At 39.1% G+C, this 19,626-nt stretch overlaps 1 protein-coding gene across 2 annotated transcripts in view; it reads left to right on the top strand.

Moving 5' to 3' along the window:
• The window catches only part of cd164l2 (CD164 sialomucin-like 2), a 52,550-nt gene extending 33,572 nt beyond the window's left edge, over positions 1 to 18,978 (top strand). Inside the window, exons 5-6 of one of the 2 annotated variants that reach the window (XM_048558186.2) lie at positions 4,213 to 4,378; positions 11,639 to 18,978. In XM_048558186.2, coding sequence (XP_048414143.1) covers positions 4,213 to 4,378; positions 11,639 to 11,645 — 173 coding nt within the window. In that variant the 3' untranslated portion in view covers positions 11,646 to 18,978. Of the gene's footprint in view, positions 1 to 4,212; positions 4,653 to 11,638 lie in introns of those variants that run through there. The other variant, XM_059654402.1, reaches the window with a different exon arrangement.
• Positions 18,979 to 19,626: the final 648 nt, after the last annotated feature.

Raw genomic sequence — 19,626 nt, 5'->3', positions numbered from 1 at the left:
CCACGAATGAATAGGGGGCAAAAACTCAATCTTTTTATAAAGTACTTGGATAAACACTTGAAATATCATAACATTTCAGGCTATGAGTTGGGAAGTGGGACTACTGTAGATTTAGAGATAGCAAGAACTGCAGATGCTGGAGTCCGACAACAGTGTGTAGCTGCAGGAATGCTAGCAGGCCAGGAGCAGGAGAGTTGGCCTTTTGAGGTCCGAACCCTTCTGTGGGGGAGAGAGTCAACTTTCCTACTCCTCTGCTGCCTGGTCTGCTGTGCTCCTCCGACTCCACTGTGGTGTCTACTGTAGATTTTAGATGAGTTTTATATGGGTGCAGATTTGATTGTCTGAACAACCCCTTCTATGATGTATCATTCTGATCGTAACAAATTACATCTGCAGACCCTACACTCTTCTACAGACCTGGTGAAGGTTCTGCATTCAGTTGGCATGTTCTGGGCATTTGGTTGTACTTGTGCAGTAACAAACAACTTGCTGACTCTTTGCTTACCACAGCAGTAATGATCGGGAATGTTGCACACACGCTGATCAGTTTAGTAACCTGCAGTATCATTTATCTTCTGCTCTTGAAAGAGATAAAAATAACACCTCACCATAGCCTGATGTAACTTTCACAGCTTTAAATTGCATTGAGAAAGACAATTTTCAGTCTGACAAACTTGCTTAATTGAGTAAAGACCTGCAATGTTGAAAATAAATCACTCAGTTCTGGAAGTTTAATTGAATAACCTTTTTTAATTCACTGGCAGTAATTGAAGGTGACATAATTAACTTAAGGAATTTATTGTTACATTGAGTCACCATTTTTAAAAGAAATTAAAATGGTTTGGTTTAAAGTGAGTTGGGAATCATTTCAATTGTATCATGCTTTAGTAAATCTAACCATTGAACTTCTAGCTTTTTAATACTATTGAGGAAATGTTCAATCATTCTGGGTCAACAAAGCCTTAATCAATTGGATATCTTGTGACAGAACACAGAATTCTCCACTTGTGACAGTGATTGAGGATCTTTTCATCTTTGAAGTTGATATAGTTAATTGAAGTAAGTTCGATCAAGTGTCCCCATTGTCATCTGCCATAAATTCAAGGTTGATGTCTACTTCAGGTCACAGATTTCCCCTGTAGGCCTGTGTCTGAACAGACCGGTACTCAGTCTCCAGCTGGATCATGTGGGCAGGATACCCCTGAGATACTGGGACCTGATGCACAAGAACAAATACCAAACAGCACTTGCACTTGCACTTGCACCTCAAACCTCTTTTTTTTTATTGCTAAGATCTGTAGGTAATGAGTCCATGTTGTGCCTGCAGCTATACAATGTTTCTGCTAAGTGCTCCAATTAGAAAGGTGTATTCACAACTGCAACCAGGGGAACCACTTAATCTGGAGAAAGTGGCCAGCAGGGTTAAATGCACAAATTCTAAACATGTGCCCCTTGTATTTCCTCTAAAGCTGTGAGAGCATAGAGCATGCCCTTTGGCCCTCGATGTTGCACCAACCTGTGAACTAATCTAAGCCCATTCCCCTACACTATCCCATCATCAACAATATGCTTATCCAAGGACTGTTTAAATGCCCCTAATGTGGCTGAGTTAACTACAATGGCAGGCAGGGCATTCCACGCCCTTACGACTCTGAGTAAAGAACCTGCCTCTGACATCTGTCTTTAAATCATCACCCCTCAATTTGTAGCTATGCCCCCTTGTACGAGCTGAAGTCGTCATCGTCGGGAAAAAGACTCTCACTGTCCACCCTATCTAATCTTCTAATCATCTTTTATGTCTCTATTAAATCCCCTTAGCTGCCATCTCTCCAATGAGAACAGACCAAGTCCCTTTGACTTTCTTCATAGGGCCTGTGCAGGAGTGCCCAAACTCTGGGCTTCCTTGACTCTCTGATACAGATTGGATACTGGTCAACACATAAAACTACTCTTGTTAATTCACCTGCATCAGGTCACTGAAATGGCCAAATCACCAATGCTCCATATTCGTAACGAATAATCAAAATCCATGGACACCATTGGTGTTTGCTTGGTGCAGGTTTCACAGGGTAGCAATTAAGATAGACAGAAATAAGTCTAAATGTTCAGTAATAGAGATAACGAGGTGTAGAGCTGGATGAACACAGCAGGCTAAGCAGCATCAGAGGAGCAGGAAAGCTGACGTTTCGGGCCTAGACCCTCCTTCAGAAATGAAGAAGGGTCTCGGCCCGAAACATCAGCTTTCCTGCTTGGTCTTCTGTCTTCATCCAGCTCTACACCTTGTTATCTCAGATTCTCCAGCATCTGCAGTTCCTACTATCTCTGAAACATTAAGTAATCAAGTTTTTTTCAAACTTGGAAGCAAATAGCTTTTGGTATCCAAGATATGACAGTACATTTTCTTTCAAAAAGGATTTCCTCCACAAACTCTCCAGTTTTGAGCCGCCTCCTTCTCTCCTCTCATCCTGCCAATTGTAGCTGTTGTATATGAAGGTCCTGCCCCCTCAACCCCCCCTCCTCCCCTGAGGTGTGGTGACCCTCTAGTTAAACCAGTACCCATCACCACCTATTGAGAACAGCCTTATGGGCTGGGAAGACTATAGTGACTACTGTGTCACCTGTGACTGTTGTAGCAGTTGCAAAATTGAGTACACTTTCTAATTTAAGGAAGGGTCACTGGACCCGAAACATTAACACTCTTTCTCTCCACAGATGCTGCCAGACCTGCTGAGTTGTTCCATCAATTTTTGATTTTGTTCTGATTTCCAGCATCTGCAGTTAATTTTTAATGTAAATTTTCTAATCTGTTTATTCTGCAGAATAAACAGTGACCATGCTCAATAGTGCAAGTTGAATGCTGAATTGTGGAACTTTACACTAAAGGCTTTACCAAAATCCATTTCTATTTCTCACTGACAATTTTAATGCCCAGAATGCAGGTTTTTAACAATGTGCACAGGTGCTGGTGTGGGCCGCGTTGTTGGATGCCTCCAAAGAAATGTTGCTTTTATTTCTTATGATTTTTTTTTTGCTTCTCAAAATCTTCATTGAACAAAGCATTATAACTGACCTTCATGTTTTTCTGCTTTGAATTATATTGTCTTTTAATATGCATATTCCAAAAAAAGTTCAGATTTAACCTGCAGGAGGCAGTAAAGACTAGAAGAGTGACTCTGTTTTGGTTTCTGTTGTAAACACTGGAAGCAGCCTTGGGCAATCTAGCTCTTCACTGATTATTAATTAAACTTGCTGGGACTTGTACCTGGCTAGTTATTTACTTATTGCAGTTGTATGGGACCATTGATAGGAAGAGGGTTTACTTCAGGGGGTGAGCATTGGGAATCTTTTTCTAATGCATGCTTTTGTGTAGCATCAACTTAATATTGAGGCAGAAATGATTTTTAGGAGTTTTGTTTTTAATACACCAGTTAATTAACTTGAAAAGCTGACTGTGATTCTCTTTGCTGAGAAAAGACACTCCACATGGGGTCGCTGTAAGTAACCATGTTCAAAATGTTTTATTCATTCCTGACCAGGGAAGTACAAGGGGTGTCTCTGTAATCTGGCAAACTTGGGACCAGGCCTCTTCCTGGAGCAGAGAATTGCCAGACATCCAAAGGGTCTGTGATCCTGCTTCCAGAATATCTGTTCCACTCGAACCACAGTGTATTTGGATGTGGGAGGTTCACATGTATAACCAAATTGATCAGCTCCTACAGTATAATAGTGATGAGTGAAGAGGCTGTTGTACAAGGCAGTGATTGATTCCTTCAGAATCAATGTTTGCATTTACTGCAACCATGCTACTGATGTCTCTGCCTCTTGCTCTGTCTATCAGTTGTGCCAGGGAGCTCTAGCCTTCCCAAGGGAGAAGATATACCTGTACCAGCTTGCTAAGATCCTAGAAGTCTTATCTAAGCAAAAGTACTACTGCTGTTGTGCAACATGTCCTCTTTTTATATTATCTAGGAACAGTATCTCTTCCATAGATGCTGCACAGTGGTGTATCATCTACCACTAATTACTAAATGGGCCCAAAAGAGACAAGAGGATTGGTGAATAATGAGCTACCTCAAACAATCATTATCCACTACTTCTTATTGGTGGAGATGGCCAGATACCAGGGAATGGTCGCCTGGAGAAAAGACTGTTTTTAATTGTGTAAACTGTTTGTGAAGCTTCTTTTAAATGTGGATGTTTTTCCTTTTGTAGAATCTGATACTACCACAGAGATTCCGACGACAGCTCCTGTGTATTCACCCTCCAGCTTTGACCCTGCCAGTTTCATTGGAGGGATTGTCTTAGTTCTGGGAGCTGAGGCAGCGTTTTTCTTTGCAGTCAAGTTCTTCAAAGCACGAGATGGAACCTACCAAACTCTGTAAGAACCAACCCACCTTCTGAATGTGGCATGCAGATCATTGTTGTCATGCTGTGCAGTGGACTTCATTTATTCTTTGCTTTTTACCCCCAACCTCTTGTTTGCTAGTTTTAGCATTGACGTTGCATGTGCTTCCTCCTGCATGGTTTGTTTGTTGCTAAAAGTTGTAACTTTTCTTATTTGTTCAAAAATATTGATCCTATATTATGTGCAGAAAAGCAGGTAAATGGGCTTTTTACATAGGTAATTGGTGGCCTTACAATATGTCCCAGATAAATTCATGCAAGTAAGATTTTCAATAAAGAAAACTTCCTCAATCTCCGACTTGCCCTGTCTTCCTTTTTTAAAATGGCAAGAAATATTAAATATTATAATCTTGATGAGAATTCTGGATAAAATTCTCTTGGAATTGATCAGAACAATTGGCGGGACCAAGAACCAAGTGGGATACACGAGGAATTGATCCATTTTCTTTCAAACTTAAGTAATTAGGGAATTAGGAAGACTGTTTCTCACACTGGGCTAATCTGGGAGAGGAGCTGGGGAGATAGTTTAAGTGAACTAAAAAAAAATAGGTAATTAACTGTAATTTTAAATCCCACATACAGTTGGGAAGGGTTAAATCCTCACTTGGGATTCAGTGGGCAATTATATTTTAGTAAATACAGCACAACGTCTTCAATTGAAAGAGAAACATCAGCCATTCTGGTTTCTGAAGATCTGAAACAAAAAGTGAAAATTGCTAGAGAAACTCCAGCAGGTCTGGCAGCAGAGTTAATGTTTCCAGTCCAGTGACCCTCCTTCAGGAAAGGAACCCGAAGGAAAGACACTGGACTTGATCAAAAGCAGCGCAGCTTCAAAGGAAAAAGGAAAACTTGAAACAAGTACCTGAAAGAGCTTTTCGTGAAGTGTCAGCTAATGGAATCTCTCAAATTTAGAAAGAAGTGAAATAGAAGTGCTGTGACAAGACTGTAGGGTTAGCTTGAAAAGAGCAGTTGCCATGTGCCAGAAGCCCTTCATTATTTGGAGTCATGTCCTTGTGGTGCAGTGTTAATCGGATCAGTACAAGTGGTTTCTAACATTCATTTCTATAGTCTTCCATTGATGTCTAGGCAGTTTCAGTAATAAACTATAGTTAAACCACTCCATAATGTGCAGTATCGCTTCGATGCACTGTTACACCTTGGGTTTATGCAGTCAATCCAAAAGACCTTTCAATTAAATTTCTAGTGCAAATTGCAACAAAAAAGTCAGCAAGATTGAGTTTGCACCTGCACTCCTAATCCTTGTGTATTGACCACTTTTTTTGGCTGATGTGACTGACACGAGCCTGGTGGGTTTGAACAACTCTGGTCACTTTCACTGAAAGTTGTCTTCACCGGTGGTCCTCCTGGCATGTTGTTTGTGTAGTTTGCTCCTCGTTTCCTGAAGGCCATAACCAAACATGTGCAATTCCCTTTGTTATCTTCTGCTGCTTTACTTACCTGTTGAAGTGTGTGTATGGATGTGCGCACAATGAATTATGGAGAGCATCAGGACACGACTAATCTTGGCCAAATTCAACATGTACTCAATTGCAGTGGGAGCTCCAGTTTGTTAGTGTTCGTTCCCTTCTGTGAGTCATTCAAATGCGTTATAAAAATGGAAACAAAAATAGAAATTGCTGGAAAAGCTCAGCAAGTCTGGCAGCACCTGTGGAGACAAAGCGATGTTAATGTTTCGGGTCCAGTGACCCTTCCTCAGACTTGATGGTAGTTAGGAATTTTTTTAATGCAGAAGATAGGTGGGGGAGTGGGAGTAGATGGGGAGGAGAGGAGTACCTTGCCACAATAGGACATACAGCATTGTTCAGCCACTTCCTTTAATTTCTGCTTTTGGACCACAGATTAAAACTGACCACTTTTATACTTGCAACCTCTCAATAGTTTGTTCAAGACTCCAAATGGCTTTTCGCTCCCGCATGGTGTTAGAAGGTCATCATATGATGAATGTTACAATTATAACGTTCCTGACACAATTTTGTTGTATTTTTTAAATCTGTTCCTCTTTTTAAAAAAAAATAATGCCAGTTGACTGTGTTTGGCAGTGAAGTGGAAGGGATGTACAGAGTAATGTAGATTGACTTTTTTTTAAAAATTAATAACTCGCTACCTGACTGACATTTCATCAGGGAACAGTTGGGGAAATGTGAAGAAATCTTGTGAAATCCAGTTCTGTTTCCATGGGTTGACAAATGCCAACCAATTTTTAGATTGTAGTTGGGTGAGGTAGGGGAAGAAGTGAATTGGTTCTTGCTCCTTGAGCAATAGAAGATTCATTCATTGATGTGAGCATTAACATGATTAAAATGTCTGTAATGTGAAGGTACTGCTGTAGTTTGTGTGCTGGCTTGCATTGTCTGTCTGCTTCATTTGTCTTTTTTTGTTCTGTCTTAACGCATGCTGCAAGTAGTGAGGAGGCACAGTAGATTGTGTAAGAACTGGCTACGACGTGACTCGCCTATAAAGGAAGTAATAGTTTTGCCCTTCACGCGGACAAGAAAACATTAATTCCATTTGCTTTTAATGTCTTTACAATGTGCACTAACAGTGCATTTTTATTTTGTGTGCTGTGAATTTGTCATGAATCTGTTTACAATGATTCACCATTAAATTTGAGATTGTAACTTCTGCAGGGAAACATCGTGATTTTAAAAAGATACATTTTAGTACTTTGACGACAGCTCATTCCTCAAACATTGGGCTAGCCCAAAGGGTGATATCCCATAATTTTAATCTGCATTTATTCTGGAGATCTTGATTTTTCAAATACTGTGAAACAGGAGAACTTTCTTGCAAGTTGTCAATACAACAGTTTAATTTTCCAATTTTTCTTTGGGGTGCTCAGTAAAGTGGAACTAGAATTGAACACAATGTAGTTTTCCTACTTGGGTTTCTTTTCCTTGGTTTTTTTTAAGACTCCTTTTCTTTCCTCTTTTGTTGACCTGGAGCTGGGTTCAAAACTTACCCTCAGGCTATCCTCCAGTGTAATTACAAACATTTTGGTTTGAAGATGTTAGGGTAGTTTGTCTTTGGATTCATTTTTATTCACTTTCTTCCTGTCCACCTATTGAAAATCAGGCCACTAACCCTAAAGCCTGAGGGTGAGAGCTTCATGTATCTGGATTAGTAATAATTCTATTTTTCTGCCACTTGGTCCAGTCTTGTTTTGCAGTAACTCAATGGTGGCCCGACTTCTGACTGGTAAACTGCAATAAATGATTTTGGCATTTGGTAGCAACTATTACCCAACATAAGACATAGGAGTGGAAGTAAGGCCATTCGGCCAGTTGGATCGACTCCACCATTTGAATCATGGCTGGGCATTTCAACTCCACTTCCCTGCGCACTCCCTGTAGCCCTTGATTCCTTGTGAGATCAAGAATTTGTCGATCTCTGCCTTGAAGGCATCCAACGTCCCAGCCTCCACTGCACTCCGGGGCAACGAATTCCACAAGCCCACCACACTCTGGCTGAAGAAATGTCTCCTCGCTTCAGTTTTAAATTTACCCCCTCTAATTTTAAGGCTGTGCCCATGGGTCCTAGTCTCCCTGCCTAATGGAAACAACTTCCTAGTGTCCACCCCTTCTAAGCCATACGTTATCTTGTATGTTTTCTATTAGATCTCCCCTCAACCTTCTAAACTCTGAGTACAATCCCAGGATCCTTAGCCACTCATCATATGTTAGACCTACCATTCCAGGGATCATCTGTGTGAATCTCCGCTGGACACGCTCCAGTGCCAGTTCGTCCTTCCTGAGGTGTGGGGCCCAAAATTAGACCCAGTATTCTAAATGGGGCCTAACTAGAGCTTTATAAAGCCTCAGAAGCACATCACTGCTTTGGAATTCCAATTCTTTATATTCCAAAAACCTTAGAGTTTGCTTCCTTTTTTTTTAATCTGCATGTTATCAGTGAAAACTGAATAGTTTCCTATCCAGTGACTTGGAGACAGCAAGGACTACAGATGCTGGAAGCTAGAGTCTATAGGTGTGAGCTGAAAAAGCACAGCAGGTCAGACAGCATCTAAGGAACAGGAAAGTCAACGTTTCAGCCCTAAGTTCTTCATTAGGTTTCAGCCTGAAATGTTGACTTTCCTGTTCCTCAAGCTGTCTGACCTGCTGTGCTTCTCCAGCTTCATCTATAGATCCCTGTCCAGTGTTTGTTAATCATTAGTCAGTATTATGACTTGTAGACTGTAATTGGGCAATAGGCAAGAGTGAAATATATAATGTTGTGTTTTAAAATTCTTTGCTAATTGGTACAATAGTGCATAATGTTTTAAAAGGAAAATTTATTGATGCAGGATGTGGTGCTCTCGCTCAGCTTGTTTGGGTAAAGCACCAGTGCTGCTGTGAACTGCCTGCAGTTTGATTTGATATAATCCACGTCAACAGGACAATGTCCTGCCTTTTGTGTCGTCCTGAAGTAGCGTGCACCCTGACTAAAGCACTGATGGTATTCAACTCTGAACATTTAGATTGTTGGCTTTGAACTATCTAAATGTGATGTGTTTCAGATATTAGTGATTGTGATCCTTTTGTCATACTTTTTTTGCGTAGTGTTCGATTTATAATTTGAAGAACAGCACCTCTTTAATGTGGCTCAAGCAACTTTTTGTTCAAACCTGTAATGTGATTTGATTTTATTGGAGAATGCCTCAATTTAGTTTAAGTTTGAGAATTGTAGTTTGTAAGCTGATTTGTCTAAGTAGCAGTCTTAGCAGTGAAATCCTTTTTAATATTGTATTTTTTTTCTGAAAGAATTGCATTTTGCACCCTGCCACAGTCTGTGCTACTTACTGCGTAGTCAGTCAAAGCATCTCCTGTGGCTGTCAGCCCAAGCAGACAGGTTAGGGACCTGACAGTTGTGTATTTGTGGGAGTTGGGCAACTTCTACATCTATCACATTTTAGAATTTTAAACTGTGAACAAGGTTTGGTTTAGTGGGAGAAGGATGTCAGAAACCATGTTTCCAACATGATTCCACTTTGACCTTTTACAGACACAGAATTAAACAGGTCATGGTCATACAGCACAGAAGCAGACTCTTCAGTCCAACTGGTCCGTGCTGACCAGTATCCCAAATGAAATAGCCCAATCTGCTACACTTGGCTCATAACCATCAACATTTTCTTATTCATACTTAACCCAAATGTGTTTTAAACATTTGTAACTGTACCTGCATCTGTTATTTCTTCTGGAGCTTCATTCCACACCAACCAGTTTGTATTGTATTTTTTTAAAAAAAACTTGCCCCACCTCTTTGGTTAACCAGTCTTTATCTTCTCACCTTTAGTGTGCCAACCCTAGGGAAGAGACCTTTTTGTGATTCACCTATTTTTTGCCCTTCTGATTTTATAAACCTCCTATAAGGTCACCCATCCTCTACATTCCAGAGAAAAACATCCCAACCTATTTTCATATCTCAAACCCTGCATTCCTGGTAAATCTCTCCCAAAGTTGCTCTTGTTTAATAATATCCTTTCACTGTAACAGGGTGACCAGAACTGCATACAGTACTCCAGAAGAGGCTTCATCAATATCCTGTACAACCTCAATATGACCTCCCAACTCCTATACTCAAAGATCTGGTCAATGAAGGCAAGCGTGCTAAATGCTGCCTTAACCACCCTGTCTATAGCTGATGCAAATTTCAAAGGATTTCATACCTGAGCCCCTAGCTCTCTGTTCTACAACACTACCCAAGGCCTTACTTTTAATTGTTCAAGCCCTGCCCTTGTCTAATTACCAATTTTCAATACCTCCTATTTATCCGAATTAAACTCCGATCTGCCATTCTTCAGACCATTAACCCAATTGATCAAGATCTCATTGTAATCTCTCTCAATTTTTTTTTCACTGCCCACTATACCACCAAAATTGGTGTCATCACAAATTTACTAAGCGTGAGTCCTATATTTTCATCTAAATCATTTACATAAATGACAGACAAAAGAGGACCCAGCACTGATCCCTGAGGACCACCACTGGTCATAGACCCCCAGTCCAAAAAATAATGGTTCCCCACTCTGTTCAGCCAATTTTTATATCAAATTGGCAAGCTCACCCTGAATCCTATTTGCCACTGTTGTAAATCTATTATTATGCCATAATCCTATCCAGCACTGCCAAGTGAGCATGTTATTGTGTGGTGTCTTCCAACTACATTTGTCCTTTTTTATTTAAAAAAAAAAACCCCTCTATTACACTTGCCTTGTGCTTTTTGAAGTGACATTATTGCTTATTGAGCAACACCTAGTTCTGTGACATCTAGCGGTAAATGACAGCCAGCAAAAAGTTACTTTGCTTCAAACTGAGTATAGAGTGTTAGCACAACAGTACAGTACATACTGTTTCTGCCTGTATACATGAAAGGTTCATAGTGGAGGCAATTTAGCCATTTGAGGTTCTGCTCTTTTTTTTGAGGAGTCATACATTAGACCTCCCTTCTGTCCCAGCATTTTGTTTTTCCTCTTGAGTTCCTTCTAGATTTGGAAACCACTATTAGATCGCGTCCATTATCGGGCAATGCTTTCCAAATCCTAATTACTTATGGTGTAAACTTTTAAATCTGTGGGGTCGATGGCAAAATGAATCATCCAGGAAAGTGAGCAGAACCTTGCATTTCTTGCTAAATTGGAGTTTTTCTATTTCAGATTCGTTTGACAATTACGACAATTTTTGCTAGTGTCCTACTCTGCCTGTTCTAACATAAGATGATTTAATTTTTTCCACTTTTACCAGTTCTGCCATTGTTTTATTTGCTGATTTGAGTGTGAACAGTGCTAACAAGCCCAGCACTACTTGCCTGCTCGCAATAGCCCTGAAGATCTGTACTTGCACATTTGGCATTTGAACTTGGTTTTGATATGACCGTCTGATTTACCTTTTTGCTGTATTTTGTTTGCAAATTGGCAATTTAGTAGACTTGTAATCTGCAAACTGGTGGATTAGTAATTGACGTTTTTGTTTGAATTCACAGCAGAGAGCAATCTAGAAAGGAGGAGATGGGGTTGGGGAATACCGTGATTGTTTAACATTGAAGTTGGAGAACTTTTAAAGATTAGTGTATATTTATAATTTAGACTTTGTACAATGGGCAAAGAACACTGTCTCTTTATTTGAAATTTATTGTGCCTAATGTTAAGATATTTCACTGCTGTGATGTCTTGTTTTGTCTTTTTTGGGTGAATTAAAACACATCTCTTCTGTTGGAATAGGATATAATCACGAGGATGGAAGAAATGGCATTGAAGTGGCCAAAAAAATCTGCTCGTTTCCCAGCAAACGTTATTAAATGACGCTGTCTTCACTAATGCCACATTTACATTGCATTGTAGTGGAGGAAATTTTAAGATTCTGTTTGCCTTTGGTGTGGTGGATTGAATTGGCTGCAAAAGCTAGAGTGCATCCAGGAGTAATGGTCTGTGCTATGACCCTCAATAGCACTGTATTGAGATGATATTGTATTAGGAGATTTAGTGAAAAGATCTGGTTAATAGCTTGCTTTTTATGGACCAGGCTACACAAAGTGGCATGTTCTTTTATTTAAAAAAAAAATCTTTATGCAGACCCTATTTTGTTGTTTTTTGCTGTTGAGCTTTTAAAGTTCTAAATACATAAAAGTTTAATTTTAACTTTGAGGCTAAATATCACTTGTACTGGTTTCTGAAAATTTGCATAAAGTTCTGACGACAGTGTGAAACTAACAGACCAATATAATTCTCAAAATTTAAGAATCAACATATTTAAAAGCTATTTGGAAGACTGGCATACTTCTATATGCAAACCAGTACACATGCAGTATATTCGCAATGGGGCTTCTGTTCTGTTATGTATTTGTTTGGTGTATTCATTTAAATTTATGGTGAATTTGTTGATTTATTTCCAATTCCCAACCCCTTCCCTGATGATCATCTGAAGATTTTCATTCTGCTCTCAAAACCTCAAATCAAATTGTACTTTTCTGCTTTTAATGCAAACTGGTTCTGCTGAAGTTGTGATGTACCTAATGTATAAATTCCCAAATCTACTTAAAATGTGAACCAAAACTACCTCCAATTGCTATTCCATTTATGAACATTGTGACCATGTTTTTTGATGTAGAATTGGCAAACACAATGCTGTAATTTGGCCAGAAATGTAGGTCAAATTGTTTTCAAATTGTTCACGGGCCGACTTGCAGATTAACGGGATGTTTAATCTGGACTGCACAGCACCACCATACTGACATGATTTATTTTTCTTTAACTCTGTATGGTAGGATCAAGACTAAAAGGTTAAGTTGAAAATTGTGACTTTAATTGTAACATGTAATTCATCTGTGTTGGATTGCATTTTTCTTTTTAGTATCTAAAAACAAAAGTCCTTTGCAGTGTGATTGTGCTTTGTGTTGCAAGATGCTGGAAGCTTTGTTTTTTTATTTCAGTTATGCTTAGTTACTAAAAGTGGATATTTGTGAATTTTTCTGTTTTAGATTCATTAAAGATGTATCTAAAAGCCATGACAATGGGCCTTTTTTAATCTAATCTTCATTTTTTTTTCCAAATTTTTTGGGCAGGGGGGGCAAGGTTTGAAATCTGCTGCAAACTCTGGTTATGCTGCACTATGAAATTTTAAAATCCATTTTACAAGAATCAGTGTTTTGAATCAATTTCTGGTAACTGTAGCGTATGCCCAGAGGATTGAACCACCAATAGAAGCTTAAACTCTGGCAGTGAGTCGAATAACTCCCAGTAACAAAAGCTACAGTGTCGTCGTCTTTTTAGTTTCTAGGTGATACTACACCACTTGTTTGTTTTTGAGTATTTTGAATTGCTGACCTCTTGACCAATACCAAAACACAACACTGTTAAATGTAGTAACATAGAATAGCAGCAGGAGTAGGCCATTCAGCCCACCAAGACTGCTCTGCCATTTCTTATGATCATGTCTGATCATGCAACTGAGCATTCTGTTCCTACTTTTTCCTCCCCATATCACTTTTCTCCCCAAGAACTATATCTGACTGCTCCTCAAACATTCAATGGTTTTGTCTCAACTGCTTGCTCTGGCAGAGAATTCCACAGGCTCCCCACTCCTCTTGGGAAGAAATTTCTCCTCATGTCAGTGCTAAGTGGCCTGCCCTGTCCCCTTTATGACCCTTGGTTATGGGCTTGTTGGAGCACACCTCCTGTGCTTGTCCTGAATTAGGACTTGGGTCAAATATCCAAAACATTGGTCAGTAGTTGCTTTCAATCCCCTCAAAGGAAAGAAGCATGACTAAAAAGGGGAGTGGTCTGGGGGTATTTTTTCTCATATGAAAAGGTCAGAATTGTAGGAATGTTAGCTACCTTGGGGAATCCGAGGAGAGATAGCTTTTAGACGCTTTGATTTTTGAATTCTCGTCTTTAATGTTGTTTGATCAGCTAGTAACTTGGTCAGTGAGCAGAGGGGTGTTGAGGAATGGGTGAAAGTTACAATATAAATGGCAGTTTTTGAAGAATTTCTTTTTCTTGTTCATTCACGGGATGTAGGCACCATTGGCTAGGCCAGCATTTATTGCCCATCCTTAAGGTGTGGGGCAGCTGAGTCCAAGGGGTTGCAGTCGCATGTTTGCCAGACAAAGTAAGAATGTCCCTGCAGGATATCAGTGAACCAAATGGGTTTTTCTTGAAAATTGGCAACTGTTTCATTATCATTAGACTTATTCCTTTTTGAAACTTAAACCCAAATTCCACCATGGCTACATTAAAACCTAGTCCTCAAGAATTACCTGTATTTCTGGATTAATAATCCCAATAGGCTGTTTCTCCCTTTAAATGTAGGATATCAGACCTCTCAGCTTTAGTATTCTCATCACCGCAGGATCCAGTCACTCAGGTACTGACCTGAGGCAGGCAGATCCACTGGAAAACCTTTTTGATTCTAATGTTCCCATGTAGACTTTTCTTCCCTTTCCACCAAATAAACTTAACAGTCAACTAAACCCTTCTCTCTGTATTGCACATAATTCACACCAACTCCCTTTTTTTTTGCCCGCTTAGTGTAGCCTTTCTTTGTTCCCACCTATGATTCCAAATCCTTTTATGATGTTAGCTCCCTCAAATCTCCAGATTCTCTGCTTATCCTCCAATTCTGTATGGCTGTACGTACTGATTTTATTTTTAATTACTCCAAGCTTTTGGTTTGTAGCTTCGTGCCTGTCCCTTTTCTCTTTGATACTGTGAAACACCTTGGGATGCTTTAAGATGTTGTGTTATATCAATGTAGGTTGTTGATATTTACTCCATATATGAAACTTTTTCATTTTGTTGCATTCCAATAGTTTTCACTCTGCATTCAGCTGTTCTGATGACCCTAGGGAAAGGCCATCCTCTCCTATAATGGCCTTTTTGATTCCATGATCTTATGAGCAAATACAAAGTACTGTAAAGTTATAGCACAATAACATTTTTCCCTCACTGCAACTAAATAGTGACTAAACTGTTCACTCCCTTTCATTGCACAATCTCTAGTGAATAAAACTGGCAGACTAACTAACTACTTTTTTAAATACTACTGCCAGGTGTAAAAGACTGCATGGCCACCTCATTACTTCGAAATGCTCGAACTTACTTGTTTTGTTGGCAAAATGGCTGAAACGTGTTCTATTTGGCTTTTGGAGCGGGAGTGTATAGCATCGGTCAGCAGCTCGTTTACGCTGATTTGACAATGCTGTCTGACAGGATCCGATCAGTTTTTTTTGTATGAACAAAGACTGGGATTTGATCATGCTTCACTTGGAAATTGGCAATTTGATGTACGTGTGGTCCTTTATTTTTGCCATTGTACTGCAACTTCATACTTGTAGAAAAATCAGCCCTAGAAATAGCATGGGTTAAAATGTTCATAAGAAATGGGAGCAGGAATAGGCCATTCAGCCCCTTGAGCCTGCTCCATCATTTGATAGTCATTGCTGCATTCATCTGCCTTTACCTGCCTGTTCCCTGTAACCCTTCAACTCTTTGCTGATTTAAAAATCTATCCGCTCCTTCACTGTTTTCTCAGTGTTAACCTCTATTGACTGCTTCCAGGTGGCAGGGTAATTTCTTTTTGTCTTTGCTCCATCAATCAAAACTAGCTATAATTATTGTTTATGGTACACAAAATGTTTGCTTCATTTTTCCGTGGTCCTGGGCCTTCCAGGGACCTTCAGTCATGGTTGGATCACTGCTGTAATCAATTCTGTCCCATCCTAACAACGCCATGTTCCTTCTGAGCCCATCTTCTCTGGAAGTGTGAAGAGCTGCAAAGCAGAGTAGAGTCTGTTAGATACAGTTCTGAGGGTAGAGGGGATCAAAGGATATGGGGAGACAGCGGGAACAGGGGACTGAGTTGGATGGTCAGCCATGATCTTTTGAATGGCAGAGCAAGCTTGAAGGGTTAATGGCCTTGGCCTGTTTTTATGCATCTTTTATTTTAAAGATTTAAGTATTGGAAGAGGTTAGCAGCTCAAAGTAGTCAACCATAGAAAAGGAACTTACTACTATGGAAAAAGAGAGTAGACGAGTAAGTGACTGGACAGGGTGGATGAAGAGGTAGTCAGATTAGCGGGAGGGAGCATTAATGTCAAACCATGACTGGCGAGTCCATTCTGAGTGACTCGGGAATGTAGTCTAATGTTCTAATAAGTCCTATGATGAATTAATCCAAAAGGTTACTCATGTCGTCTAATGATCCAAAGGCTCTGACTTCAGTTTAAAGTCGGAGAATTCATATAGACTGTTAAAGTTTGCATCATTAATCAGAAGATGCTAGTCAATTCCCATGCAGGTCACTGCATCAGGAGATCCACCATGTTCCAACCTACATCTTAGTCATATGTCCAGATGCAGGGACTGGAAGTTTTGGGCCTTTGCTGTTTGTGCTAATAGACCACAGTGTATTTTGAAACAGCTTACAACCAAAAGTCTGAGTGGCTCTTTTCCAGAGATGGTAGGAGGATTGTAGAATTGCCACTTTGATATCTGGTCTTAAGAAAAAAAAATCTCATTTCCAACTGCCACGTTTATGCTGTGCAGTACTTTTAATATCAGCCAAAGTTAAATGTTGGAATTTTGGTTTTAGCCTTCATTTTACTTTTATAGGTGGATAACAGCAATTTGGAGTGATCAAACTAATTCTCAATTTTACAGAATATTTCCTCTTTATGTTGAGAAAGAAGCTAACGATGTATCAAAGTGGCATTTTTTCCTTTCAGTTTATAACAACTGGGGCATTTAATACTCTACTCTTTTTAATGATATCTCAGGATGTATGAGTTCAATCTTGTACTTGGAACATTTTTAGAAATTTCAGGAGTAAGTTTCTTTTAAAAACCAGAAGGTTAATTGAGTTTTCTGGCAGCTGGCATTTAGACATGTCTGATGTTAATAGTACCCTTGCTCATTATGCACCTTCATTGCCTTCACCTCTCAACGGTGTGAACTGTAGAAATGTCAGTTATTTTTATGATATTGCACTGAAGTTCAAGGAAGATAATTAAAATGACTGAATAACATTTGCTGTTTAAACACTAAGTTAAAATTCCTGCCCTTCACACAAGGACATCAATCTAATTGTATTTTCCACTTCTGGTCTTGCTGCATTTGCAAAAAGGTTATCTTTTTAAGGTGAGAGGAGAGAGATGTTTTAAAAAAGACATGAGGCAAATTTTTTTAGACCACAAGTTGATTTACATGTGGAAAGAACTTCCTGAGGAAGTGGTGCTGTATGACTGATTCTATCCAAATACTAATGTTGAGGGAGTACATTTTAGTGGCTAAACTAATACCATTTCACCCCAGTTGCAGGGCTTGCTGAAATTAAGCCTTAATTCCTGCTAGAACCATCAAGTTTGTGCTATGCAATTATCAATGTATTTACCCACAAACATTTTTGAGGTATAGAGACTCCAGAATAAAATTGTACTGGCCAAAGATCCCAGTCAAATCTCAGTCTGGATTGCAAACCCAAATGACACATGTTAGAGTGTGGAATGCACCCTCGTTAAATAAATGTGATATAACAAGGTACATGCAAACTGCTTGGGGAAAAAAAAGCCTCATCCCAAGTAGCTGAACTGCCTGAAATTTAACTTTTCTTTTTGCAATAAATAAGATTGCTTAATGTTAGGAAGTCTGTCATTTTATCATTTAGACCATTAACAAATATCATACTTAACAAATACCGTACTTAACAAATACCATACCTAACAAACCAGAACTTTTAAATTACCCTGTTATTTTCACAGAGATTAATCAATAAGGAGGCAGGAAAATAAAGTATAATTAACTTAGTTAGTAGCACTAGCTCAGGTTAGAGTGAGATCTGATCTAGAAATGTATTGTTCAACAACTGATGAAAGGAAGGTTTCCTAATAACGTCACGTTTGTGCTGTCAGAATGCCCTCAAAGTTTGCAATTGATTGGTTAAAATTCTAACAGCCTATTGTGAAATTTGAGAGTTTGGTTTTTTTGATGTGGACCTGTGCAATTGATAATCTTAAGACGTTTCACCACACAAGTCTGGGCCTGATTTGTACCCGGAATGCAAAGCCAGTGCATCACCCAATCATCATCATCATTGCAGGTTGCCATTAAGTTGACCTTCAAAGAGACACAGTGAGGAAGAAGAGTATAATTAGGAGTGAAGTAGGAGGCAGCTATCACTTGGTGCAGGAGCAAGTTCTCTCAAAGTTGGGGCTTTTGGACATTTGACATTTTGAGGAGTGAGAACAAAAAATGTCACAGCTCCATTGTTCCATTAATTTTGAGGCCTATCTTTTAGATTACTGGTACCATATCGATAGAAAAACATTCACACGCTAATATTGTGTGGCTATGACATTGCATTGCCATCTGCCAGTATGGAATACAGATGCCTTTGGGGCCTTAATTAAAATAAGCAAGAAAATAATCAATATTTGGTAAATTTAATGCAGAAATTAAGCATGCAAAGTTTTCAAAGTGAGGGTACTTGTTTTAGTTCCCTTTTTCATTGGCCAATACTGATGAAAGATCTGCAAATTAGTCAATGATATTTTTCCTTTATATGCAATTTACATATAGTTACTAAGTTCACTGTATTGCTAACATCAACCAATAGCTTTATTATTGCTTGTTTATAATAGAGTCACTAGCTTTATTGACACGTTTAAGCCCTTGGTGGGTTCTTTCAGAAATTCTGTTCTGGCTGCAGATGACAATTTTGGAGATATTTTCAATTTCTTTTGTTCATTAGTTTGGTTGAGGTCATGTAAACTTGATTTATAACTCAAACTGAAAGCACTTTTGACCTCTGGCTTTCACACTTGTGAAGAGAACTACCATAAACTGTCATTGTCATGTAGCTGAAACTTAGACATTGGATGAATTATCTGTTTGTTTAGATACAGTTATTTCTGTTTTATTGGATTTTTGTACAAAAAATCTTTAGAAAACTGCTTGTATTGTGATTGCACTATACTTTGATCATTTGTGCATTATACAGTTCTCTGTATTTTTTCACATTGGTTTGGAATAACATACCACTATATTGGCGTGATTGTGTGAAATAAAGATTCGACATCAAAATAAATCGTGGTTTGTTTGCACTTTTTTATTTGAAATAAGATTGGAATACCTCGTTCATCTAAACAAGACCTTGAAGATGCTCTAATAGTGTAGAGGTCATGTCATTTAATGCTTTGCTACCCCTTGGAAACAGAATGAAAGGACAAAAAGCATGCACACAATTTTTGATCTTTAAAAAAGATTCACTCTTGGGTTGTCGGTGTCGCTGCCTGTTCCAACAATTATTGCCCATTTCCAGTTGCCCTTGAGTTTGAATGGTGGTTGAGTTGCTTTCTTGAACCGACGCAGTCCTCTTTTGTGGGTCGTCCTCACCGCTTACTTTCCCACTTGTTTTTGTGTCATTAAAAACTTGACTATAAGTCATACATTTTTCTCATCTAAGTCATGTATTGTAAATAATTGATTCCTGTGGCACTGTACTAGTTACAGCTTGCTATCCTGAAAATGCACCCTTTATCCCAACTGTCTGTCTTTTGCTCGATTGAAGTTTATAAGATCCTGAAGGTGGATGTGCGAGAGTCCAGAACTAGGGGACATTTTTAAGTCTGAAGTCGCTAAGTTGGGATAGAGGTGAGGGAATTTTTTTCCCTCAGGGAAGTGTGATTTTGAAATTCTGTTCAGAAAGTGATGGGCAG

Source organism: Stegostoma tigrinum, chromosome 24 (genome assembly GCF_030684315.1).
Source record: "Stegostoma tigrinum isolate sSteTig4 chromosome 24, sSteTig4.hap1, whole genome shotgun sequence".
Lineage (NCBI taxonomy): Eukaryota > Metazoa > Chordata > Chondrichthyes > Orectolobiformes > Stegostomatidae > Stegostoma > Stegostoma tigrinum.
This window is presented reverse-complemented; position numbering and strand designations above follow the sequence as displayed.